This window comes from Corvus kubaryi, unplaced genomic scaffold (assembly GCF_017639235.1).
Source record: "Corvus kubaryi isolate FWS band 111438036 unplaced genomic scaffold, C.kubaryi_AGA036_p1.0 74, whole genome shotgun sequence".
Classification (NCBI taxonomy): domain Eukaryota; kingdom Metazoa; phylum Chordata; class Aves; order Passeriformes; family Corvidae; genus Corvus; species Corvus kubaryi.
Genome location: NW_024582061.1, coordinates 18,084,756 through 18,112,381, shown reverse-complemented (window position 1 = coordinate 18,112,381; position 27,626 = coordinate 18,084,756). Strand labels below are relative to the sequence as shown.

The following is a 27,626-nucleotide window of genomic DNA, read 5'->3' as shown; positions in this document are numbered from 1 at the left end:
AATTCTTCTGCAATGTTGGCTTCAGAAAATGAATCTCTCACACAGCAGTGAATGGATATGAAATAGAATGAAAGCATAAGTTTGCAAGCTGACTTAGAGTTGTTTTGTTATGGCCTCTCTCTCTCATTCTGTGTAGAATGTGGCAAATGCCCCTGCATCTCCAGGGAAAGCAGCAGCCGACACTGCAAACGTAAACAACGCCACGTATCGGTAAGCAAAGCACACCACTGTGACTGTGTTAAAATTTGCAATAGGACACTTCAGATACCTAATGTCATTGATAATTTCTGTAGTTCCTTTTTTTTAAATTAAAGTGTTCTTCCTTTTCCTTCATTGCTCTTCACTCATAAAATTTCATTTGCTTTCACAGAAGTCATAAATTGACAGAATCGAATCCATGCTTGGGTAAATTTAGAGGTCGTTTAGCATCAGTTTCAGTGTTTAAAAAATTATGGATAAAAGTGGAAGTTTAATTTCAAGACCATGAAAATTCTCATGGTGCAAGGCAAACTTGGTGCAAGCACTTGAAAATTCATAAATAATTCCGTGCTTTTCTTTAGTGGGGGAATACCCAAAGCTAATTTCCTGAGAAGCAAAAAATGGGTTTAGAAAAGAAAATCTCAAAGAAAAGAACAGCTGTAAAATTAGGGATTTTTTCACCATTGTACTGTTCATAAATTGACCTTTTTTGGCTTATCGAGAGAAATGCCAACTGAAACTTCATTCCTTAGAAATGCTGGCACAGTGAGGCAAATGCTGGAGTCAAAGAGGAATGTAGGAGAGAGCACACCAGCAACTTTTCAAGCCCCTGTGAATCCAGGTAAGAAACTCCCTATGGACTATGAACACATTTCTTAAGAGTTTTATTACTTTCCAGTGAAGAAGTAACTAACTAAACAGAGCAAAACCGATTTTATTCCTCTTTTCTGACATGAAAAATCATTATTTTTAGCTCTCTGGCACATTCCCAGTTTGTATTTGTGTAGTGTGCTTACCAGGTATGGGAAAAAATGTGTTGATTTGGCCAAGCAGAACTTGTGGTAAATTAGATGCTTCAGGAGACTGCATACTGAGTATGGCAGGAAAACTGGCTGCCAAGAACTGAAACACATGGCTCGGGCCCCCTATTATACTTGATCATAATAGAATGCTGACGATATCCTTCCTTCTACCTAATGACTGCAGAAATTGAGTGGGAAACTAAAGAGCAATTATAAACCCTGTTTCTTAAAGGAGTCATGTTGAAAAATGGAATTTCTAGATTAAAATTTTATAAGGAATATAGATTCAAACTCACCATTAATTATATTCATTATAGTCTCACTGTCCTTGGTTGTAAAAATAGTTTGTTTAATATTGAATGCTGGATCTTTCCCACAGGATTATCTCATAATTTGCATGTAGTGGCTTTCAGTAGTGTATTTTGCTCCTGATCTCTAGAATTAATCCTGAAATTTTGTTGCATAAAAGTGAATATGTTCTCTGACACATTAATATTTGGTTTTGGTAGAACCCTCTGGATACAAGGTCCTACCTAAACAAGGCAAGTTAGTCATAACTGGCATAGTTCTTCTTTTCTTGTGTTTTGTGAAGCACCAGTTGCTCTGCCATTTGTGTAATGGGTGTTTAAAATGCTGTATTTTGTGTTTTCAACAGTTAAATCCTGGGGCTTTCTTCAAGCCTGTGTCATAATTCTTTATATATCTTTTTTTCTGGTATTTCTTATAAACAGAAATGCAGTATTGACTGTATCTTTAACCAGGCCATTGAATATCAGTGTTCAACAGAAAAATTCTATCTATAGCATTTATTTGCAAAAAAAAAAAGTAATTATACACCACCTTTTTCGTGGAATCATAGAATGATTTGGGTTGGAAGGGACCTCTAAAGATCATCTATTCCAACCCTACTGCCATGGGCCAGGATCTCTTTCACAAGATTATGTTGCTCAAAGCCCTGTCCATCCTGACTTTGACACTTAAAATGATGGGGCATTCACAGCCTCTCTGGACAACCAGTTCTAGTGACTCACTGCCCTCATCATAAATTGCTTCCACTTGTGTTGCAGTGAAACTTCCCACTTGATTCAAGTGCTTAATTTTTTTATTTATTTTTTTGTGTGTAGTGCCTGCTTCCAGTCTTGCTGCTTCTCCAGCAGTTGTCAGTGGACATCCTAAGCTTCAGACTCCAGTGTCCTCCACCAGCTCTTTGACAACAACAGTGCTTCCCACAGCTAACACGGCTACGGTTGTAGGCACTAACCAAGTGCCCACTGGCAGCACTCAGTCAGTGGCTGTCTCATTGCAGTCTTTGCCCGTAATCCTGCATGTACCTGTTGCAGTGTCATCCCAGACTCAGCTCCTGCAAGGCCACACAGGGACTTTGGTCTCTAACCAGCAGTCAGGCAACGTTGAATTTATATCTGTACAAAACTCGTCTACAGTTGGTAGCCTTACCAAAACTACAGTGTCTTTGGCATCAACTAACACGACTAAACCAAATAACATCCCACATGTGCCCAGTCCTGGTATTCAGAGGAACTCTACAGTCAGTGCTGGGTCAATAGGCACAACGTTGGCAGTACAGGCTGTTCCTACTACACATCCTGTTGCCCAGACCACAAGGACTTCTTTGCCCACAGTGGGTACTCCAGGACTTTATAATGCAACCGCCAGTCGAGCGCCCCTACAGATGAAGCTTCCCCTCTCTGCATTTAGTAGTACAGCTCCTACTGAACCACCCACTGTTGCAGCACCCAAGATTGGTAAGTTATGCTTGAATGTTGACACTGGGAAAGGAAGATAGTGGTCAGAGGGAAACACAAAACGGCACTCTGTGGAAAATTGTTTGTTAATGTGTTTTACAGAGATGGTTCTTCTAGGTTACGTTTCTGCTGAAATTTTCAAGATCAAAATCATCTCTATGACAGATCTGTTTCAGATGTTGTAAGCTTTGTTGTATTTGGAATTTGATTTATATAATTCCTAGCATGAAGTCAGAAACGCCTATTCTACCATTAAGAACTTGGTATTTATTTTTAATACAGCCTCTCAGAATAATATGAACTGCCTTTCTAAGCAAAGGCATACTGAAAGTATAATAGTAACTTAATTTTCACAACACTTAAAAATAAACAGAACAGGAGAAAAAAACAACTGAACACTAGTTCCAAAGGACTACACTTACAGTATTTAAATAAAGTCTCTAAATACAATAAATGTTCGAATAACAATATTTAGATTAATTATTTTAAAATACTTCTTTTCAATGGCCATGCCCTGATGGTTCTCTGCACTTTTGATTTTACATACCTTGAATTTTTTTTTCTAAGAGGTCTTCAAGATTTGTAAGTGAGTTGGAGTTACAGCAAGTTCCTCATTGGCACAATATAATGTTAGAAGGAACTCAAGCAGAGCTTGACATCAGAAGTAGTTTCATTTCATTTTCCTGTATCTACATTACCTGTGCTGAAATATGTGCTCCCTAGAGTTAGACATTTATGTTTTGTATTGATTCTTAGCTCTAAAGTAAATGGAAGTGATTTAAGACATCATAAAAAGGGTTGTGACTGATGAGAGACAGTGACAAATGGGAGGACCTATGTGTCCAAAGAATGTCTCATTTTATGCAGTTCCCATAGACTAACTTTATACCCCAGTAGTTTTCCCACCAGAATTAAAACACTGATTTGGGCCAACACTGTTGCGAATAAGCTCTGGTTAAAATGAAAAGGAATGAGAACAGAATTTGGATTTATATATTTACATCAAATATTAAAGCAACTTCTTCTTAAATTGCTAGTTTAATGTTTGGCTGAGCTAATAAAGGTAGTCAGTCTCCCTGTCTCAGTTATGTATTTTGCAGTCTGTTTAACCATCCATTTTTCAGTCAGGTTTTTTTTGTACAAAAATATTTACTAATTTTATTAATTTTCAGTTTAACAGCTTATATTTTTGCATACAGAGGGAGGAGAGGTTGGAGTTATACTTTGTCCTCAGGCAAGGAAATTGTTCATAAAACACTTTTAATACACTGTCAAACTTAGAAGGAAGGGAGCACATTAATCAGACGTGAATACTTGTAATTGAAAATTGGGGCTAAATGTAAAATATGTTATTATTTTGCATACATACTGAATGTTTAGTATCAAATAATTTTGAATATTGCCTTCAAATTTGTCTAGTGGGTAGCAATAATTAGTACTGATCAGATACTGCAAATGAACAATTTCTTGACCCCTCAGAAAACCAGACAAGCAGGCCACCAACAGATACTTCGGCAAACAAGCGACCTGCTGAGGGAACAACACAGGTAGGCTGTTGATTGTTTCTATATAAAATTCTAAAGTTACAATCCACAGGAGAAAAGTTCTTTACCTTTATTGCTTATAATGAAACAATTTTAGTTTCTTTTGTGTCATCCTTTCTAGTTTCTCTCAGTTTATATTTTTCTTCTTCTGATTCACTCTTATTTGGAGCATGAGCTTCTGATAATTTTTTCAGAAGTTTTCTGATGGGGTTTTTGTAGGTAGACGAGTTGGTAAATCAGGAGCAGACTAAAACTTGTCTGATACAACAGAGCAAGCATACAAAGAAAAGACTCCCCAGTCTTTGTCTGAATGGCTTGAACTTAAAGTTACAAATATTTTATAAATTATTGCAGTGCTCTCATTTCCATACTAATTCAGAACTTAAAATTGGAATTCTAATGTTTGGTTGTCATATATCATGGGAGGGAAAAAAAAAAAGGAAAAGAAACCTTCTTCAGGAATAGCTACTTCATAATAAAGGATAACTTGCAGTACTTCTGGATTCCTTGTCTAAAATTTGTTGAACTTGCTTTGAAATTTCAAGTCTGAAATTAAGCTATTTAAAATTCTTCATAAATAATTTTCTTTCTGTTTACAGATGTTTCACAAAGCACCTCATACTTAACTATTGCTCTTAACCAGAAGTCATTTTATTAAGGGGAATAAAATTAATTTCTTCCAGCCAACATTTCCAAATTCGTTAGTGTCTCAAGGTACAGTTAATCTAAACTGTATTTCAAAGCAAGAAGAAATATACTGGACAATATTCTGGTTTTCACCTGTTGAAAGTAGTCTGGCAAAGGTAGCCAGTATTTTAGAGTATAAACTGTGCCTCACTCTTACCTTTCTATTAAGGCATTTCAAAAAGAAAAGTTGTTTGGAACCTCATTTTTCAAAGATACCTGTGGATTATAGCTATTAAAACTCTTGTCAGTACTTAATATGTAGGAAATCCAGTGCCATAATGGATGACAGTAGTACAGTTTTAAGATTTATTTTTCAGTATAAGATGCATATTCTGGAATTTTTCTTCAGTTAGAGTCTGAAACCTGGAAAAAATTTGGAAAGACAGATTGTGTATGATAGTGGTATTTAGCAGTGGAAGGTGAACTAGGAGGAGGGAAATAAAAGGCATAGGTTGTTTTCTGGTTTTCAGTCTTCTGTTGTGTAGTGTATGTTCCAGGTTTGCTTTCCGTGAAATCAGTTAAAGCATGTGTAATGTCATGGTTAGAAAAGAAGGACCTGATGCATTTTAATTGGCTAGTGAGGTATGGAATTGACTTGCCATTCATTTGAAAAATCCAGTTAATGCCACCTGCTTTTTCTTACGTAAAATCCAAAATATTGTATATTACTCCACACTTCGCAGCTCTCAGATCAAAAAGTAGTTCGCTGTGTGCCGTATACCTGTGGCATGTTTGATGGTACAACTTTGATCAATTGTTTCAAAAAGCAGTTGAAACAGGAAGAGACTTCATCAGAAAATAAAGAAGCAGTAGAAGCAGCACAGACGAATTTTAACTTCCCTGAGGATGTTCTCTTTGGATTGGAGGAAGAGGAAGAGGATGCTAAGAGCATCAAAAACACCCACAAGCAGACTGGCTGGGCAGCTAACCTGTTAAAACAGTGGCTGGCCAAAAATGGCAAGGATCCTAGCTTTGAATTGGTTCCAGTAAGTGAACTCAATGATATCTTAAGAGAGTTTTATTACACTATAAGAAATCACGATGGAAATACCTACAGCGTGGCAAGCTACAAGTCAATGCGTGCTGGCTTAAACCGGCATCTCAAAATGCCACCTTATAATCGTCAGATTTGCTTAATGAAGGACAAAGAGTTTGCGAGTGCAAACATGGTGTTTGTGAGCGTGCTGAAGATGCTGCGCATGCAGGGGAAGGATGAGACTCACCACCATCCTCCTATAGCTGCCGAGGACTTGCGTAAGATTAAGCAATCTGGTGTGCTGGGTTTGCACAGTCCACTGGCACTCGTCAACAAGGTGTGGTTTGATTTGCAGTTGCATTTTGCCAAGCGAGGGAGGGAGATTCTAAGAGATCTGGCTCCAGATGCATTTGTTGTTGAGAAGGACAAGAATGGGCGTCGATATGCTATGTTTAGGTATCCTGGTAAAGGAAAAAATGGCGAAGATCCTCATAAAATGGGTAAAATGTATGATATGCCTGGGGACCCAAACTGTCCTGTTTTTTCCTTGGAACTTTATTTGTCCAAGTTGCCTCCAGAGCCCCCTGCCTTTTACCTGCACCCTCTAAAGCTAACGTCAGAGCAAATGCAAGAACAGCCTGTCTGGTACAAAAGAGAACCGATGGGTGTGAACTACCTGGGCACCATGATGCCCAGGATAAGTGTGGCAGCCAGGCTCTCTCAGCGGTACACCAATCATTCTCTCCGAACTACCACCATCCAGCTACTGTGTGAAGCAGGACTGGGGCCTAGAGAAATAATGACAGTGACAGGCCATCGCTCTGAGTCTGCTATTAGACACTACTGGGGATCTGCAGAGGTTCACTACAGGGCCTGGTCAGATATAATGGGAAATAATGCCCCCAGTTATCGATATAGCAAGATCCCAAATGAAGTGATAAAAGAATCAGTATCTGGCGCATCCACCTCTTCTGTGAAACATGTTGTTCTAGAACAAAACAAAATTTTATTCCCTGCAAAATCTGTGGTGCCACCTGGCACTAACTCTGTGGCTTTAGTCCCTGAGGGACACCCAGCTCTGAATTGCAGAAGCCCCATCCTGTTGAACCACAGTTCTTCCAAGGTGTTTCTCCCCAAGAGCATGACTGGTGGGAATCTAACTGCCGGTCCCCTTCAAGGCTGTTGTAACAAACCTGTCTTTATAAAGCGTGTGATAAAGCAAGAACCAATGACTTGATGCTTCTGTAATAGAGTCGATTTCAGATGAATTGCTAAAATGGAAAAATTATCAGATTTGGTTTTTTACTTGGTCTACTAAGGAAATTTCTTATGGTCTAGTTCAGCAAGAAGTATCCTGTTTGCACTCAAGATATGAGCTATGGAGCAGAAACTTAAACAGAGCAGGGCTTGGAGTTTGTATGACTTTTTGTGGCAGCTGGGACTCTTTCAAGTGGCTGAGCAGAGCCATTTAAAAAACATTAAAGGGAGATACTGATTTCCACTTAGCTGAAGATATGCTTTCTTCACTAAGAGTGTGGCTTTTCTGTTTTGTGAAGAGTGTTATTTATCATACCATTTTGTGCCTGCTGGCACTAATGTAGCATCTTAAAAATCAAATACTTGATTACTGAAGAGCACCAAGAAAGTAGAAGTTGAATGAAAATAGACACAGATGCACTACAAATATATACATACGTGTGAAAACACCTGGATTTGCTTAACCACTGTCACTCTCTGTTCAAATTATCAGACCTACCAGAGGACTGTGCCTTTATTTTTTTTAAAACATTCTTCTAAATTGATTTTCTCTGTGAGCTGCAGATTTGCAATGCAGGTCTTTTCCTATTTAATATTTTTGGCTTAGGATTCCAGTCATTCTGTTCTCCAAAGGCATTATTAATATGTGTGGTATTAAAATTGGGATCTCTCTGGTTGTGCATGAAATGGGGAAAACATTCTCAAAAGAGCTGAAAACAATTTCTTGCTTAAATGCCAGGTAATTAGAGTTTGAGTGTTGTCTCTGTGCCTAACTTGTGAGAGGCTTTTTTGTATTTCCTCTCACCAATCCCTTCACTGCATTTCACATCATCTTTGCGCTCTAGTCTTTGTCAGTGTAATATAAGTACATCCTGTTCTGCCCCACTGAATGCTGTCCAAATAATATTTTTGATTTTATCTTCTTCAGATTAGTAAACTGATCCTGTCGTTATCTTTTCCATAGATTTTTACATGTTAGGAATTCTCAGGATAGTGGATGTGAATAATAATTTTCATCATAGATTCTGACAAGAGATCGTCCTGTAAATAAAAATAGAATACTGGTTATAGAATCACAAATTATGGTAGGCCCACTTTGGAAGAAGAAACAGTGTAGCATTTACAACTGTTTTCCATTATATTAACTGAGTGAAACAGACATTGCTTTGTCCTTTTCAAATGTGTGCACACATGCACTACATATTCATGGCTTATCACACAAAGGATTTCACTTGAAGTGTTGGTTTTGCTCAACAATGGACAAAATAGAGAAAAATCCCAGCAGAAATGACAAATTGACCATGATAAACTCTTAATTCTGTGGAGAACTTCCTTGCAGGGATAGGCTTTCAAATACTGAATGAGATTTATCACTCTGTTATAGTGTATACTCTATGTAGACACTGCTATAGTCTGTACAGAGGACTTGATGCCTGAAATGTTGGAGTTTTCATCTTTGCTTATAAGATTTACCTTTGCGGCTTTGTGTAGGTTATTCATACTTACTGCATCAATTTTCCAAAGTGTAAGACCAACACAGTGCTCCATTTTTTAATGGAACACGTTTGAAAGGTTTTAAAAGTTCTGTAGTGATCTTAAATTTACCTATGATTGAGATAGTTGATCTGATGTAATTGTTAATATAAAAATTACTTCTGCACAGTCCTACTTCCTTAGTAAGAGCATTAATTTATGATATCAATGACTAGAGGAAAGAAAGCATGGATCATTTTGTCAAGCCTAAAGTAAATCAATTAGAGATGGTAGAGAAAGTGATCCTTTCTAACAGCTAGAAGAAAAAGTAGAAAAACAAAGGGCAAACAGTTCTCAAATTATAGAAGAACTGTGCACTAACTTATTCTAGGATATTTTAGGGTAACACAGATTTCCAAATTTTTGGGATTCATAGAATTCGTAAGTCAGCAAAACTAAATTTAATCCAAACTTTCACCAGGATGGGTATGTATTACTATTGCCCCCCAAAAAATGTTTCCATCTTTGTCTTAGGTAGTTGCTTCTTCCAGCATACTGGCATTGAACATTTATCCTCCAGAAACAAGAAAAGTAGGTTGCCAGGAGATGATTCTGTGTTCCCTCTTGCTGCATACCGTGATCATACTGACCACACGCCCTGCTCTGGTTCTAACTGCATCTGGGTGACTTAGTGCAACAGCAAATTGCTGGTGGCTTCCTTCTTCAACATAAATCTAGTTGGTGATTAAAACAGGAAGAGGGACTCTCTTGGCCAGTTTTGGCATGTCTCTAATTCTTTTTGATTATCATTTGGCTTCTAACTTGACTTCCGTTCTGTTGGCTTATAATTGGGTATTTCTGGATTCTGTTGGCACCAACTATACGGCGTCCTCTTACTACCTTCACTTTGAACCTGATTCTTCAGAACTACTGCCTGCAGTATAACTACTATACTGTAGTATAGTAAGTAGGTTTTGTATGGGAGAAGTTTTTTTAAATTAGAAAGTATTCCTCGTTTGGGCTGGAAGTATTGTTGCTTCACAAGACCCGGGATCATTGTTTACTAAGCTTTCTGGTAAAATTTGGATTAATTCTAGTTAGTAGAACATCTTTCTAACCTTCCAGAACTGAAAAATCTTTCTCCTGTTTCCCCTCCCACCTAAAGTGTTAAATGAATCTTTCCTACATGTATTTTATGTCTAGAAAAAACTGAAGTAAACCAAATGCATATTTTGCAGCTTTTGTATACTCAGTTTTGGCTGTGAGTACAGTAATGTGGGGAGCAAGGGGTAAAGTTTCTAGTCAGTGCTGTTCATGGCAGTACAAGTTATGCTGTGTGAACATAATGAATTCTATCAAAATGGACATGAATTGTACTCCTCAGTTGCAGTATCAGCAGAGAACCTCAAACAGCAGAATAACAGAGTTTCTTGGGTTTTTTCCCATTATTTTTCTGCTATAAGCGAACCTGGTTGGTGAACCAACAGGTTAAGAATAGTTGGTTTAAACTTAGATTTAGACTTTGGCTGCAAATTTAATGCAAAATTGTCAATCATCATTGAAAATTCACTTTAAGAATCTGAATTTAACATATATTCTTTGATAGAAGTTTATCATCTGTGACTCTTGAATTTTCTAATTAGATCTTGTCCTAAAATAAGACTGTTTCATTTCAGTTGCAAAAAAATCCGTAAAAAGCAAAACCAACCAACCAGCCAATAGTCCCTCACCAGAAAAAACCCAAACCAAAACAAAAAACCCAACACAAACAAAAAACAGCACTTAGTCTATGTCAACTAAATTAATACTGGCCGCTATGTTATTGATTAAATTCCATTTCTTTTGATGGAGGTGACCCTGAAAACAGTAGAGAATGACTGGTTCCTTACATAATACTTCCATAAATTTAGTTTTACATCTCATTTTCATAATTCAGCTTTTGTACTAGTGTTGTGAATCTAGAACTTGTTTTCTCGGTGTTTTCCTGTTAAGTTTGGAAATCTCAGCTGTTACTTTAAGGGCAACTCTAACTACTTTTTGTTTTTATGAACTTAGCATGGTATCTTAAAGTATGTTAAATTTTCTTTGCTATATGCACCTTCTCTGTACCATGTGAAGAGCTCCACTGTACATAGTGTCAAATACCTGAAGGCATTGGAAGGATGCTTTGAAATTGAATTTGTTCTTGGGTTTGTTGTGGTTTTAGTCTAATACCTCTGGTTATCCTGAACTGTACAGCTTCTCAGTAGTTGCTGTTTAGGTCAGCATAGTCAAAGTTTTCAGTATGCAGTTTGGACATGCGATTTTGCTGTATGACTGTTTCTTGTTTTTCAGCCTTTCTCTCTGCTTCTTGCTCCAAAAGGAGTGGCTGCAGGGATGTGGGAGGGGGCATCTTACTACTTCTGTTAGTCTTTCATCTTCAGCTTTTTTCTGCATACACAGAAATTTAAGGGTTGTTACTTGGTCCCAGTCATTTTACCAATGGCCGTTCCAGTGCCTCGGGTCCTTGAGTTGCATTTGAAGACATGACAAGCACTTTTAATGTATTGGGGTAAATATTACTGTTACAGAGGCAAAGGCATTTTTAATTATGTAGCAAATCTTTACAATGGTTTTAAAGTATTTTAGTATGTATCCCAGTTATAGATACAGGAGTTATATATAATATATATAATATATAAATATAGCTATGGTATACTGAGAGAATCTATGAAAGCAGTTTTATTATACTGTAACATAAAGTAACAGGGAACAAATCTGAACAGGGTTTGATGTGTTCAAAATGTCTGGCATAAGTCAATGGTCAAGAATGTTTGCATTATATTTATCAAAACACCAGGTCAGGTGAATAGTCTTTTGTTTCTTGTTCCCTGCTTCATGTGCATCTTATCCTCTTAAGGAGTAAATATCTTTTTCTGTCTAAATTTCATCTGTGCATTTCACTTTACAGCTACTATTAGTTTATTAAATAAAAGTCCACCAGCGTCCTATCCATTTCCCATTGCTTCTGACATACCTTGATTTGTTTGGTTGAACTACAGTTTAATTTATTTTGCTGACTATTGGAAATTCATCTGGTACAACATTAATAAAATACATTTATAACTCCTATCTCTTTACTCTGCAATGTGTAACAAACTTTGTGAGTGTGTCTTGGGAAATAATGTGAGCAAAATGGATATGTCAGCTTACAATTTATAAGCAGCTATTAATTCTATGTTGTTGAAGCATTATTGATGAATATGTTTCCTTGAATTTCATGGTTTTGTCACTGAAAATAAACATATATAGTTATATATGTAAAATGGGCTGCTTGGCTTTTGTCTATGACCTTGGGGTTATGTTCACGCTGTTTAAAATGCCACTAGCTCTCGTCTGTTAGATAGAACCTTTGCCCAACACTAATTAGAAATCTGAATTATAAAGTTGTTAGCAGGGCATCAGGTAGCTGAATTGGATGGCTGTTCTAAGAAACACAGTTAAAGTGAATCCCTTATTGTGTGGCTTTTAAAGTGATTTGTCTTTCCCTGTGACTTACCTGCGTTACTTAAACCACCCCCAGCTACTGAGAGCAGCTTTAAATGGGTAAATATACTTGTGTATTGTAGGCCCAAATTTGTCATTTGGGGCCAAGAATTTTGGAGGAGATATTAAAACAATCTAATTGATTATGCCATTACTCCAGGCATGGAGCTTTAAAAAGCTGTGGTAAACTAATCTGCAAAGTATTATAAATATATTTACTTTTCAATAAGATGGTCTTCCACCATCCAAGACAGCCATCCTACATGATACTGTTGGGAAACTGTCAGTGAGTTTTGGGGAAATAAGGTACATGTTTCGCCTTCAAAGAGTAAGAACCAGTAAAGAGATGTGTGTGTGTGTGCACGTATGTTTGTGTTTATTATATACCCTTTTAACTGGCTGATAAAGGAAAAAGAGAATCACAGATGCAGAAAAATACTTCTAGCATTGTGTGAAGTGTTTCTTTGTAACTTCTAATTGGGACTAGGATTACTAGCATCTAAAACCAGCTATGCTGGCAACCAATCTCTTATTTGTGTTCTTGTTAATAGGGGTAGCCAGACCATCATCTGCTCTTTGCACCAAAGAAGTGAGAGGGTATATAACACTTAGGGGTTACTATAACTGGTTATTCACTTTTTCCGTGCTTACATTGTTCTTGTTCTGTAGGAAGTGTTGCACAGTACCAGTTAAGGGTAAGGGGAATGTAGCAATCTTGTGAATGCAACACATAAAATGTCTGTTAAAAGAGTTTTTTAGTATTATGCAAATATGCAACCACACACTATCAAAACATGTATTGCAGCACTGTGAAATTTTGTGTAAACTTTGATCATGGTAAACTGCTTCCTTTATTGCGTTATCGTTTTCCTTTTTACCTTGATAAGAGACGACAAATATATTTGGTACGTGGTTGAGTAGATTCTCATGACATCTTTGCAAGGCTGGAATAATTATTTCAGTTTTGTGGGAGTTATTGCATTGGAAAAAACAACGGTTGAGGAGTGATAAATCTGACCCTGAAGTAGTCTGTGACTGTAATATGCTCAGAAATGTATAAAAAAAATAATTTTCACAATTGCTTAAACTGTGCTTGCAATCTGTAGTTTTGTATATGGATGACTAAAAATGAAATATTGACTTTATAATTACGCATACAAACACAGTTTTACCACCCTCTCTATGCACATCCCATTCCCGAGACATATTTTTAACATCACCCCCCATAATTTAAGATTGATTTTGCTATTATATAACGCCTTGGTGCATCATGTGTTATTGTGGTGGTATGATGCTTCATGAATTGTCTGGTTTACAACTTCCAGATTTTCTTCTAGTTTGGTCTTTTTTTCTAGTAGAAACTTAATAAAATTGTCTCCACTGTGTCAGTGTGCCACACATAGTCTTCAGAAATTTTATTTACTACCCTGAAATACGTTTTTTATTTTGCAATTTATTTTTTCATTGTTGCATTTTTTCCCCTTAATTTTTCACTTTTACATACTGAAATGTTGCTTTATGAAAAGCAGGTGGCATTACAATCAATAACCTTGTTATCTCTCTGTGATGAACTGAACTGTGGCGTTATATAATACCAAAACTTTTAAAATCGTATCTATCATATGTGAATAGAGAAGTGAATATTCAGAACTTTCTTCAAAAATACCAACTTGCAGCTTTTGGTTTTTCATGTGGTACAATACATGTGCATGTTGTTGAGCTGTTCAGTTTGAGCTTTAGAGGTTTCTTTCCCAGTTTTTTACAGTAGTTTGCCATTGGTGTATATGTGCTGTGGTGTTTTAACTTTTTCTCTGTTAAATTTCACAGTTGCAGTTACGGTGGGAGATAACTTCTTTTCTCAATATCATGTCTACCATATGTGCTTTCGCCCTTAAATTGTCTCCTTCCTTACATTTGTTTTCCTTGTGGTATTGGAGTAGAAAAAATTGTGGAGATAAGTGTCTGTAAAAAAGCTTTTTCTTTCTTTTCAAAATTGCAAATGACAAATCAACCTAATTTGTAGCAGTAATGATCTGAAAAAGTTGCTGGCTAGCAAAGCTAAGGTGATATTCTTTCTCCCACTCCAGTATTTTACAACAGTGCGAAGCAGTCTCTGCGAGTGGAAAAACAGTGTAGTGGTAGTAGCCTGTCTGAGTGTCCACACTTTCGTAGAGGCAGATGAGGAAACTGCTTCAGAATCACTTGAACACCAGAACCAGCCCTTCATTTTATTGCGAGGCTGATGCCCTTCTGATTCCCCCTCATTAATATACTGTTTGCTAGTGTGTAGATTAATTATTTGATACTACAGTCAATGGCATAGGGGATATTATGACAGTCTTCCAAAAGAAGGAAAAAAGTTCTTAATTATAAAACATTTACATTGGTTTTATTGCAAATCTTAATTGTGACTTCAGGTTCAGGTGACCCTGTATTTATCCATTTTTGACACGTTCCATGATTTTTATTACCTCTAAGAACCCCTTTTCTATTATACTTACTGTTTAAATTTCTGTAATATCCATATGACACCGGTTTTAGAAAGTCAATGTGCAATTATTTTCTTTATCAAGGAAAACTGTATTATTGCTGCTTTTTCCTAGCAATTATCCCCATACGTATATCTTATATGTCAGTCCATCTGTTTCTCAGTACTTTCTTCAATGCTTAAAAAGACTTTAGTGGCTGGGATTGGAAGAAAGCAGATACTATGTATGCAGTGGAAAATGCATGAAATTGTGAGCATAGGTAATTTTTACTGATTCTTTGTAGAAAACCCTGAAGTGTAATAACTGAAATATGAATAGCAATTTTATATAATTAGTTAATACAAAGTCTTGTTTCTAGTAGTTTTCATGGTCAAGAAATCTGAAAATGTTAGTTTTAAGCAAAAGTTTTGCAGTTAGTAGACACTTAGAAATACCAATTTCTAATGTGAAGCGGTAAAAAATGCACAAACTTGAATAGTTGCATTCATTTTATGCATACTTTCCATTGTTTTAACTTCCATATGCACTATAAAGCAGTTTCCATGTAACTGATGAAGAGGAATTTAGAAGAGGTTATGACGTTTATTTCAGGACTTGGCAGGTTACACTCAGATACTTGAAAGAGATAAGTGTTTATGCTTTCAGTTTTGCCCTCTCTTCTAGGGTCTTTCAGTTGCTGCTTTCACAAGTTCTGTGCTTGCCATTAAAATACTTTTCCTTCACACTTGCCAAGTGAGCTGCTTGCCTGGGGCATCTTACACACAAACAGATCATTTCATGTTGGTAATTGCAGTAGGTGTGGACATGACTTTGCAGACTAAAGCAGCTGGGGCAGAGGGGCTGCAATTTGACAAGATTTTCTTAAAAGAGCACACTTTTCAAAACAGATTGTAAGTGTGAAGGGCCTTCTCCTTGGTGGGCTGTTTCAGGAAAAATGCACAACACTGAGAACAGCGAAGTAACTTTGCAGTACACTTAACTCATCCTTCCATACTTGTGGTGGTGCATGCTCAGATGCTGCATGGCTTGTTATTTTCTTTTCCCTTGCTATGTTTTTTCCTCCTCCTGCTTCTTTGTTTCATCTTTGTTTCTGCTCTTAGTTATACCTTGTGTCCTCACCCCCCACTTAGCCTTGTGTTTTGCCTTTTTCCTGCAAGTTGTGCTCCTTGTGTTGGGCTGGTCTGTGTTAGACTTCAGTATGAAGTATTCAGTTACAGGACATACTGCTTTTATGCAAAACATCTTAATTGCAAATTGAAGTTCACCTACCAGCTGAAGACTAAAGATGTGGTTATATTAAAACTGGGAAGTCAAGAAAAGATGAAGTCTTGTATTTTTCTCACTTTTTTGGTAAAGATTTTTTCACATATATATTTAAAACTGGCATTTTAAAGTGGGATTTGTTAGGCTGAATTTTTAATTCAATTTTTAATTCACTTTTCTCATTCCATTGTTTTATGTTAAGATTTTTACACTGCCATGTAAAAAGAGAGAGATATTTAAACTAAGGCAACTCAGACACAATTGTGGTTAACTGGATGGTTCAGCCCATGATGTTGCTACTTCCAGGCTATACAAACTTTACTCACCTGCTATGGATAAAACAGATCCTAAATGGCAATATGAATGACAGTATTTTGGAGGATTTCTACTTACTTGGAATTTAAAGGCACATACATTAAGATACATGAGCTGTAAAGGGATGGAAAAGGGGGTTTGGTAGCTTACATTTCTTTTAAATCTCAATGTAAACCTTTTTCTGCTAGATTACTTGAAATTGCCCAGATGCTGTTGTAAACAATCAGTTTTAAGTGCAGCTTCTGTTTGGTATGGAGACAGGTGCTCTGGTTATGACAAATGATGACAGGTTGGCTTAAGGGGTTGTGATTTTGTGTGCTTTTGTTGGGTTTGGTTTTGTGTTTGTTATTTGTAAGTGTGACATTTTAAATATATACAGATCACTTTATATTGCTGTGATTGTTTTGTTTCTGTTTCAGCTTATTTGTATTCTAAGGTGTGTAAATCCTTTGTTACTAAGACTTGCTAGGCAATATGTGAACTAAAACATCAGGCATATGTTTAGGGGTCTTGTTAATGGTTTTAAATATTTTACTAATGTGGCTGTACTGATAGAAAGGTGTTAAGATGGCATCATCTTGTTCTTCTGCAGAGATAAGCTGAAGCAGTTTCATGTTGTTGGCTTCCTGTGTTTGGAGATAGCTAAAAAGTGATAGCAGACCAGAATGCTTTGACTACACTTTTCTGCTTTACCAGTGTCTACCCAAATGCTTGCTGAAATCTAATCCTAGGAGCTGAAAGACCTTGTTCTCTTGTTTCTGTTTTTGACACAAATGGAAGTGTTGTTCGTACATGACCGAAAGTCCAATGCCAGGCTCCCCCTTTACTTCATCAGGGCTGCAAGTGTTCTGAAGCTGGGTTCTAATTTTGCTCAGAGCAGCACATCTGAATCTCCATTTCTAATGTGCAACATGGCAGTCTTCTCCAAAGAATCCGATTCCCTCCTTTTTAAGGAAGAAAAGAGCAGTTGTTTCTCTGTAGTCTTTCCTCAAACGTAGTGCTGTTGTAAACTAGAGTTTTCACAAGTCCTTGTACTAGAAAAATTTCCCTGAGAGAATTTCTGGGTAAAATAGTCACGATACTAAAAAGGGGTGGTTTTGTTTTCTTGTTTGGTTCAGCACAGGGTTTTCTGAAAACACTTTATTACTTGCATTTCAGAGAGATGATGCCGTGTGGTTAAATTTGTAGGTCTTAACCATTCTTGTGGTATCAGTACAGCAAAAACATCTGGGATAAGGTGATAAAGTTGCTCTCTTAGATCATGGAGATGCTTAATTTTACCATGGGAAAGTAGTGTGGACCAATCTTCTAACACCTGATTGCCAGTTCTTTCTGAATTTCCTTTTCATTCCTGAATTTGAGATATCTGCAAGTATCTGAAAACTGTGTGTGCCAACACTACAAAATACAGAAATGGATACTTCTCCTCCTTTTGAGTGTAGGTGGATGCTGCAAGTAGTCAAAATCCTGACTGTTATGACAGGCATAATGAGCAGTCTGTTTTGTGTGGGGATACCCTGCCTATACCATGCTCCCCTAGGTAGGAAACACAATGTTCAGCTTTTTTGTTTTTTCAAATTTCCTTAAGATTTTCCTGTACCCCTGAATTTCATTTGAGGGAAATGCACAGTTGGCGAAGTAGGGGAATCTATCTAGTTGGGGAGGCTAGGGATACAGGACTTCATGGTGTGCTGCATATTGAGTACAGCATCTGCTTGGAGTAGCTGGAATGTGTGTCCCAGAACCAGGACTGGGGGTGTACCACAGAGCTCTGCTTAAAGGCTTCCCTGCAGATCTGTAGCTCCTAGGATGGGCTGCAGGAAGAGCCTAACTACTTCTGGATAGCTCCTGTTGAGGAGGTTGCTATCCAGGCTAATTTAGTAAAAAGCCTTGAATAGTGTGGTCGGCTAAGAGGTCTTTCTTCCTGAGGATTACATGTATGAGACCTTGTTGGCTGAGCTGATTTAATAGTTGCCTGTTTAACTAACTCAAGATTTGGCCTTCCAGACACACCAAAATAAAGAAATGCGTGCCATGACACTTGCTGACATGGAAATTCAGAGAACTTTCTCAAGTGGCACAGTCAAGTAGGGCTTCAAAACAGTTAGCTGTCATACAGAGTATTTTTCTAAGGATTTTGATTCCCTTGCAGAGGAAGAATTGAAAGGAAATTACTTCTGACTAATCTCTTTTTTAGTGATAAGAAATCAGTAGCTTGGTGTTAGTTTTTTTTTTCTTTCTCCAGTTCCTTATAGATCTCCCTTTCCATTTTTCAATCTGCTTTCTCCTGGCAGAGAGAGCCGTGGTTCAAAATACACATTGTTGGCTGGGAAGATCATCAAGTTGGAATGAAATGCCTCTTGACTTTATGCTAATCAGTTTATCATTGATTATTTTAATGTGCCTTTTTCTTAAGCTTCAAGTGGTTAAATCAGCTCATCATACTAAGAAACCTGTAGCTAGAAAGTATTTTAAATAGCAATCACTCAACAGAAGAATTCCATGGTTAGTAATTCTGAAATACGTTTTTCTGTGTATAGGAAAGATGAGTCCCTGTAGAGCTCTGTTCTATCACCTGTGAACACAAGTAGTTAGATATTTCTTACTCAAATCTTGTATTGTATTTTATTAGCAGCATTTCATCAGTGGCAGCATCAGAACTTAAGGCAAAAAGAAGCCAGGTTGTAATAATGCATAGTAAAGAGAACTGTCATGCCAGGCACTCCAGATTCAGTGAGTGATAATTCAGGCAGCTTCTGCTTGCATTTACTAATCGTACAATACCTCTTTTTGCTTCTCCTCAGAGCCTTGCCTGTGTAAGAATTGCCTTTCAGACTTCCTTAAAGGCTTCGTTTTGCCCAAATGAAAGGTCACAGAGCAGATAATCTCAGTGCTTAGGCTTTGTGCATCTGTCACCATCTGACTGCACAGAAAAATCTCTAATATTCTTAGGGACCAAGTCAGCATTAGTACAGACTATGTGGGTCTGATAACTTACGCTTTTTTCCATGTTAATTGCTCAGAGATTTTTGATAATTACAGTGTTTTTGTAACTCTTTGTGTTAAGGAAACTTGTTGACTCTAATTCATAAATCAGTAGCAGTTCAGTCCAACAATAAGTGATAATCTCTTCCACAAAACAACAAGAAGGAAGATACCACAACTAAATTTTGTAGCAAGTTTAAGGAAGTAGAAACTGATATAATCACGATTTTTTTCTAGAAAGTATATTTAAAACCACAGAAATATGTAAGACCTCCCCCATATTATTTTCATCACCTAAGGGAAAATGCTGATAATCCCCACAGTCTGACCAGCCAAGGGACAGCAGTTGATCTAGAAGATAAATGTTGTTTGGTGGTCTCCTAGGGCTTTTTGTTAAAACATTTAACCTCTGCAATAGCTTAGAAGATCCCTTTATGCTCTCTAAAGGGATGGTTAAAAATAGATTTGTATGTAGAATAATAGAATGCTAAAATTTGTCATAATGGGTGAGAATACAGTAATGAAATTACTGGATACAATTGGAGTTTTCTGATGGCTTTTGATATGTTTTGTAAGCATAGAAGTTCCAGCTTGTATGCTTACAAAAGCTTTCCCTTTTTCTTAATGTGAAGTCAGTGTCTTTTTAAGTACACAGGCCAAGCTGTCTCAAAATAAGTAAATATATTGTCCTCATGACTGCTCTGTCAGAAAGTTACACCACTACAGAGGAGAGCGCAGATTACAACTGGATTAAAATGTTAGGAGTCATAGTTGAAATATACTTTATAACAGCAAATTGTTATGCATTGAGCTGTAAAACAGCAATATGCTACTATTCATCAGGGTTTTTACTCCTTCCAAAGCTGAAAATAGTTTAATACTTGTTACTGCAATACAGTCGTTTGGTTATCGCCCATTTTTCAAATCCTGGGATATTCGTCTGAAATTACCTTCTCTTGCTCTCATTTCATCAGTTCCTTTCTAATAAGTATCTGAGACCTCTCCTGAATGTTTAATATGTGTCCCTTTTCCACCTGTGCTCCCTGGATTTGCTTTTGCAAAACGAAGGAGTTTTGTCTTTCAGAGCGGGAAGTTCACAGGAAGTGAATCAGGAGGTGTCATTGACCTTACACTGGATGAAGAGGATGACAGCGCTTCTCAAGGTACGTGAAAAATACTTTGCTAGCTGCAGGGATAATTGAGCTGCAAGTGTTATTTCATCCCGTGAATGACAGAAAGGAATAAACTTCTCTTTCTGCTTAGTGTATTTTTTTCCTTGGTGTTTCAGTTAAATAGGACTCTTGTTTAAAAATTCTCTTAGATGTTAAATAAAAGGACTTTTGCTTACAGTCTTTTAAGATTTTTACTGTTCCTTTAATTTAAGTATTATCGGTATCTATGTTAAAATACCTCAGACTTGGGGAGTAGTTTGAGATGTTTGAGTTCTTGATATTTTAGAAAGCTCTTCTAGATGTATTTATTTTTTCTGTTTACTGATTATAATTAAAGCCCTTTTAATTCTACAGCTGATACTTAGGCATTAGAGTATTACAGCTTCTAATCTTTTGTTTAACTAACACTTTGTGTGCAAGAGTTTACAGACCAAATGCAAACTGTTGTTTGCTTTAGGACTGTATGCCAAGAGCAGAGTAAATATAGTCATGCTCTTATATACTTTGGCAGTTTGGATGCACTTCATCTTGTAAAAAAACACATTTCTTTTTATGTAAGTCTTGTGTAAATGTAGGCCAATCTAATTATAGTCAGCATTGGATTAATGAAGAATGAAGTACTTCAGAGAAGTAATGAGTCTCTACTTAAAACCATGTATTGTGCTGCCATTTTCGTTGGAAAGAAACATATTTCTACTACTGGAGATAAACTTTTCTGTCTGTCTGGTCTCAAAATGCATGTCCCTGTGCTGCATTCTAAAATCCACCCACCAAGAAGTTTGATTCCTCTGGACAACTGTGATAGTTATTTCTCTAGCTAGTGCATTCAAGTTCTACACAAACATTCTTAATAGCTTGACTTGCTTTGTATTTGTACTACACAAATGTAGAAAATCGTATTGGCATGTGGTAGCATTTCTTCCAGTGAGGAAGAAATTGTAGAGTTACAGAATGGTTTGGGTTGGAAAGGATCTTTAAGATGATCTCCTTCCAACCCCCCCCTGCCGTGGGCAGGGACACCTCCCACTAGACCATGTTGCTCAAAGCCCCATCCAGCCTGGCCTTGAATAGTTCCATGTGATGTTATCACCAAAAGGGGAGTGTGAGGTATACAAGTATTAGGAAAGCATGATGCAATTCAGATAGCTGTCTGGTTCTCTTATCAGTAGAGGATACGTGGTGCACAGTGAATTGAGTATGAGCCAACAGCGTGTTCTCATTTCAATTTAAGTATTCCCCCAGGCTGGCACTGGTGGAACCGCAGCTGAAATACGGTGTCTAGTTTTGGCTCCATCTTCTTCAAACTCAGAAGAATTGTGGTAGCACTGGAGAGGGCCTCACTCATGGTGTCAGGATGGTGAGGGCCTGGAGGGCACAACCTGTGAGAAGAGATAACAGACCAGGGCATGTTTGGCTAAGAGCAAAGCAAGAGATGAGGTACTAAGCAGCCTTACAGCTACTTGGAGGGTACTTACGAAAATGACAGAGCACAGCTCTTCTCTGCAGTGCCAGATGATACATTAAGGGGCAGTGGCCATGAACTACAAGTTCAGGAAGTTCAAGTTCAGCTTCAGGAGGAAAGAAGTCACCATAGTGCTGCACAGAGGGATGGTAGAAACTCCCCTCTTGAATGTTTCTGAGATTCAGCAGGGCAAAACCACAAATCATTTGAATAAGCTGTTATTGACAGTCCAACTTCAACAAGAAATCGGACTACACAGCCAGTAGAGGTCCTTTTCAGCCAGGATTTTGAATTGATGAGCTGAGTGGCAGAATAGCTGACACAATCAAGTCTTTATCACTGTCATCTCTTCTGAGGGTTAGTTCTCAAAAAGATAAAAGAGGTGGTTGCTTTGGGACTGTGTAAGGCTGCCAGGTAAGGTTAAGCTCCCCAGTCCTGTTTAATACTCTGTAAAAGACACCCAGCAGATAGATCAAAATGGATTTGTGGTATGTTTTAAAGTAGCATGTCACAGTACTGTGATGTACTTCAGCTAATCATTTTCTATTTAAAAGTTTCTCAAAGTAACATTTTCCACAGTTTTTTTCCTTCCTAATTGCATTAAGTAGATGTTCACCTCACAATTGCCATAGAAGATAAACACCACAGTTGCACATACAACTGTAAGACTGCTTCTCTAGGTAGAAGTGCTACAGAGTTGTAGCCTCATTACAGCTTAATTCTTCCCCAATTTCTTTGTTGGGGCTTGAGCCAGTGTCTTAAAAATTTCTCTAGTGGGATATTGTGAGATTCTTCCCCCTTAGTTGTCAGGTGTTAGAAAATTGTCTTTCCATTAGGAGGAAGGTTAGTGGGGTACTTCCATACTAGGTTAGCTCCTGTGTGTCTCTTCACTGCAAAGCAGAAGCTGATAGCCTGAAGCCAATGCAGATGAGTTCATCTTTAGAATTTGTGTGAGAAGTCAGTGGTTTTTTTACATAAGCTGTAGAAACATAGGAACCAAAACCCTTATAAAAGCTTGAATTTCACCATGCAGTGAGAACACAGCATTAGGATTTTTGAGCAAGTTTCTCAGGAATACGTTCTGATAAGAACTTCAAGGTTAAACAGAGGAAGAGTACACTTGTAACAGCTTTTGCATAATCATAAGCATCTATATACCTGTGGCCAAATATTTTTTCCACTGCACTCTGTTTACAGCAAATGTGGAGCAAGTTTTATTTTATTCTAGATTTACACAACCTCAGGATAGAAAATACCTTCAGCATTACGGTGTTTCCTGCAAGAATACTAGTTCAACACTAATTCAAATAGAAGAGCAACACTTACATAGTGTTCTTGGGAACACTTAGATCCTGATCATTTTCTTTAAAGCATTGTCACCCACATAAAAAGTAAACCTAATTCTGCTTATTTAAATCCTAATATCTACTAATATATAATAACATCTTCTGATGTGTGCAAGAATTAATGAAAATTGTGTAATTTTTGAGAAACCATGTTAAGAGTAATCTAGATACTTTCTGTCTGCAAATATCTTGCAATACTTGCACTTTGGACCTTGCTGTCTTTTTTATAAAATACTTGTGTTGCACGCTGTATTGTTATTTTGTATGAATATTAAAACAATTAATAGATTCAGTCTAAAGTGGGTCTGTAGTCTAAGATACATACATAAATGTACTCTTAACAACAGCTGTGTTCTGCTTTTTAATTATTTTGTAGGAAAAATTATGAAATACATAATCAGTTTTCTATTTTATAAGGTGTTTTATCTGGTTAACAAATCTGTAGTTCACTGGATAATTTTTTTCTTATTCTTGAACATGCCTGTGGCATGTTTGCTGTTCTATAATCCAGCTATACCAGTTATGAACTAGTACACTGTTCAGAACTCCTTTGTGCTATAACTGCAGTGTTATAGGCTGTTTCTGGCGTGGAAATTAGCCCCTCTTCTTTTCCATTTTTGTTTTAGATTAGGAGTTCTGCTTACACCTCCAGTAGTAAAAATTTCAATTTTATGCTCATTTCCATAAATCATATTTTTCTGTCTCCTCTAGGTCCACATTTGTTGTGAATATGATGCTGTGTTCATTTAATATTGCAACTGTTGCATGATTACTTCTAACCTTAGCCCTGTGCTTACTATGTACCCAGTCTTCCTTGCTGGTTTTTTTACTTAAATAGCCTTTGCCATTTGTGTCCATTTATTTAATGAAGTCTAGTTGGTTATCTGTCATCATTTCCAGTGGCTGGTGCAATGCTGACCTAGTTTCCAGTCACTGGAATGTCAGCAGGGCTCTTCTTGATTTGTCAAGGGTAAATGAAATTGCTCTGTGTGAAATTCAAGACAAAAGCAGAACTGGAAAAGCCCTCACATTTGTCGAGATTGTCCTCTTTCCTTGAAGCACATTTACAGCAGTATTCTTTAAAGGTTTTTGCTTGTTGGATTGTAAGTGCATCTTCCAAGTCATGACTAAGAGTGTACTCACATCACTGGAATTATTCAGTGGTAGTTGAGCTGTGCATCAGTCTGTAAATATTTGAAGTAAACAGATGTATGCATCTCTGTAGGAATCCCTTCGGAGTCAAGTAGTTTACTGAACACTGGGAAAGTTCTCATACTTGGGGAAAACAAAAGAAGCTTGAACCAATCACAGGGCCTGTTAGTTGATAGAAGCGCAGGAAGCATCTCACCTTTTGTTTTCAAAATGAGCATCCCTTCACAGCTCCTTTTAGAGACTTCAAATGAAGAAAAGAACATTATATTTTCATCAAATGGCTTCAGTGAAGTAGCTTGGCTGTTGAGTCTACAGAAAGACAATATGGGCTGCAATTCATACTGTGTTTTATTTTTGAGGTCTTGAATTTTGGGGATATGGTCTGGGCATGGTTATGCTGGTGCTGGGTTGATGGTTGGACTAGATGATCTTGAAGGTCTCTTCCAACCTTGATGATTCTGTGATTCTGTAATTGTGTCTCATAGAATCATGCAGCAGTTTGTGAAGGGTACTGCTACTTCAAGCTGTAGTAGTTAGTGTTAAACACAGCTCAGTGAGACTATCAAAATAATCTCAAACTGCTAATATTTTGAGCTATGGTGGCATTAGCCCTGTTCTTAATGCTTTGAAATCTAGTTGGTATACTTAATTGAACATTTTTTATGTCATCCTCACTATATTGTTATATTTTCTCAAGAGTAAAATGAGTATTTATATATTTTCTTCTTTATATTCTATGCTCTTTTAATAAATTAGTGGCTGATGCATGTACAGTTTTATTAGGGAAGAATCCTTCTGAGTGACTGCCCTTAAAATCTACTCTTCTATCTTGTGTGTTTTAGCTCTTCAGTGGTGCCTCCTCTGCCCATTACTAATTTAATGTAGCTGAACTATCCAGATGAAAGCTTCTCAATTCTTCTTTATTCAACTTGGGCCAAGTCTTAATTAGATACAGACTTGCACTCTAATGAATATTTTATGTAGTCACAAACAAACTAAAGCAGGAAGAAGTATTGCTGTGGTAAACTACAGACACAGGCAGTATTTGTCAGTATCACAAGTCAGTAAGTCATGACGAGGAGGGTGTCAGTGTGATAAAACAGATTTTCTTTTTAAAGTTTTCTATAAATAATAAAGTGATTTCACCTTTTTTAAGTAAATATCATGAAAATTCAAAATAGCAGCAACAGGACTGACAGATTGAACAAAGGGAAACATCAAAAGTAGGCAAGACTTCTTTAGGGAACTAAATTTAATTGAGTACTGCAGTGTTTAGGCCTTTTAAAGGTTTTAGGATTTTTTTTTTTAATAGAAACTTTAAAGACTTTGGCATAGTGTTCCATTGAATTCAGGTTTCCAAATTGCACTGAAATATGCAGACTTCATGATGATAGAATAAAACATTGTGGAGTGTGTCTGGGCAGGGGAGAGAGTGCGGTGGTGAAGACGAGGAGAATTGAATGAGTTTTCTTCAGATATGTTTGCATAAACAAAAAGGTTAGAGAAATGTCATGCTTTGAATATCCTCACCAGTCTGTAAATGGGAGAGGGACAAAAGGGTTTCAAACAGTGATTCAGAAATGAAAATTTCTGTTTGCTATTGTCTATAAGTTCCATTTATTTTAAAGCAGATGGCAAGAAGCAGAAGCAGAACCAGAGCCAGGTACCTGTGACAGGACTGAGCATACCCACCCAGCCCTTGACTCGACCCCTGCAGCCATTGCCACCTTTGCAGCCGAGCCCTGTACAGCAGCCAGGTGTGCCAACAAGTGGCCCTTCACAGACCACCATACATGTATTACCCACAGGTAATTTCATTTGACATCACTGTGTGAGTGCAGTGGCTGCTTTTCTTCTTTAATTAGACTGCTGTGTGTTCTACATTGTGCTAATCTTTTTAAGTGAATATTCAGGATGTTGGAGTCACTTCATAATCTTTCATTCTAGTCAGTTTCCCATAACATTTTTTTCTTTTAAACTGATAAAGGGGAAAGATAGTACTATTGATTTGGAAAGAATCCAGGATCAATTTAATTCCATGGAGAGGAAGAAATCATGCTAAGGATGGTCATGGAAATTATTAAATATACTGTTGTTGGTAAAACTGAGGGAGAATAAACCTGTACCTTCTTTAAGTAATGGTGGAAAAAACATTATCAGCATCACTCCTACATCTGTTCCTATGCACTTGGCAGTTAATTCTTCTGGCAGAGGGAATGGCAAGGCTGACATTGAAGTTCTATCCCTACTTAAATATTACTTTGTAGTGTGATTATGTTTTCCCCTTTCTAAAGAAACATAGATCTTCTTTTTTTCTTTCTTTTATTCTTTTTCTGTATATGATTGTTGAAGATTAGTTGGCACTGGAATTATCTTATGACTGCTGTGTTCTGCAGACTCTTTGGTGGATTTTATATTCTCCCACTGTGCTTATATGCAGGACCTTTGCAGGGAGTGGGGAGATACTATCTTTATCTTTCCAGTTAGGAAGCTGTATATATATAGACTTTATTATTTCAGGTGAAAATACTGTTTAGGCTGTTTTCACTTTTCTTGCATTACCCAAAGCAGACAGAGACAGTTTTTATTTTACATGGCGCAGATGAGTCAGTTTTCCAGAGGAGATGTGTACTCTGGAACAGGCATATGGCTTCGACATGGAATTCAGGTTTATGGTGTGCTCTGTCTTTTTCAGCTTCGACAACAGTGAATGTAACTCATCAACCCATGGCTCCAGCTGTTCCCAAGCTTCCTATCCCAAGAACCCCTTCTAAGCATCAGGTGGTCTATACCACTATTCCTGCACCACCAGCTCAGAATCCTGTAAGAGGAGCAGTCATGACCAGCCCAGGCTTAAGGCCAGTCACGCCACAGACTGGAGGTAGGGGATGATTCCTTCCATGTGCTTCTTACTGTGACACAGCTGGTATGATCCACCTGATGGATGTGGCATTTAGTTTTTTGATTTGGGTTTGTTGTTTGGTCTTTTTACAATACTGGTCCTAGTTAGAGAGGTTAGGGGTTTTTTTCCCCAGCTTACAGACTTGAGAAAATTCTTAGGCTACTAAGAAATTCTACCTGCAGCTATGTGAATGAGGAAAAATTGGATTTAAGTCATCCCAGGCACTAGCTCTGCCAGTTAAGCATCTGTGATTGACATGTCCCATACTTTACAAGGTAGTGGAAGGTAATGAGACATGTGCCACTGTTCTGAGA

At 37.3% G+C, this 27,626-nt stretch overlaps 1 protein-coding gene across 10 annotated transcripts in view; it reads left to right on the top strand.

Moving 5' to 3' along the window:
• LOC121675414 (activating transcription factor 7 interacting protein) overlaps positions 1-27,626 on the top strand; it is an 88,564-nt gene that overhangs the window by 52,126 nt on the left and 8,812 nt on the right. For 7 of the 10 annotated variants that reach the window (XM_042050878.1, XM_042050874.1, XM_042050880.1 and 4 more), the window contains 5 exons: positions 137-210; positions 732-820; positions 2,126-2,764; positions 4,244-4,311; positions 5,763-18,988. In XM_042050878.1, coding sequence (XP_041906812.1) covers positions 137-210; positions 732-820; positions 2,126-2,764; positions 4,244-4,311; positions 5,763-7,208 — 2,316 coding nt within the window. In that variant the 3' untranslated portion in view covers positions 7,209-18,988. Of the gene's footprint in view, positions 1-136; positions 211-731; positions 821-2,125; positions 2,765-4,243; positions 4,312-5,762; positions 18,989-20,362; positions 20,442-26,038; positions 26,219-27,105; positions 27,292-27,626 lie in introns of those variants that run through there. The other 3 variants (XM_042050883.1, XM_042050882.1, XM_042050881.1) reach the window with 3 other exon arrangements.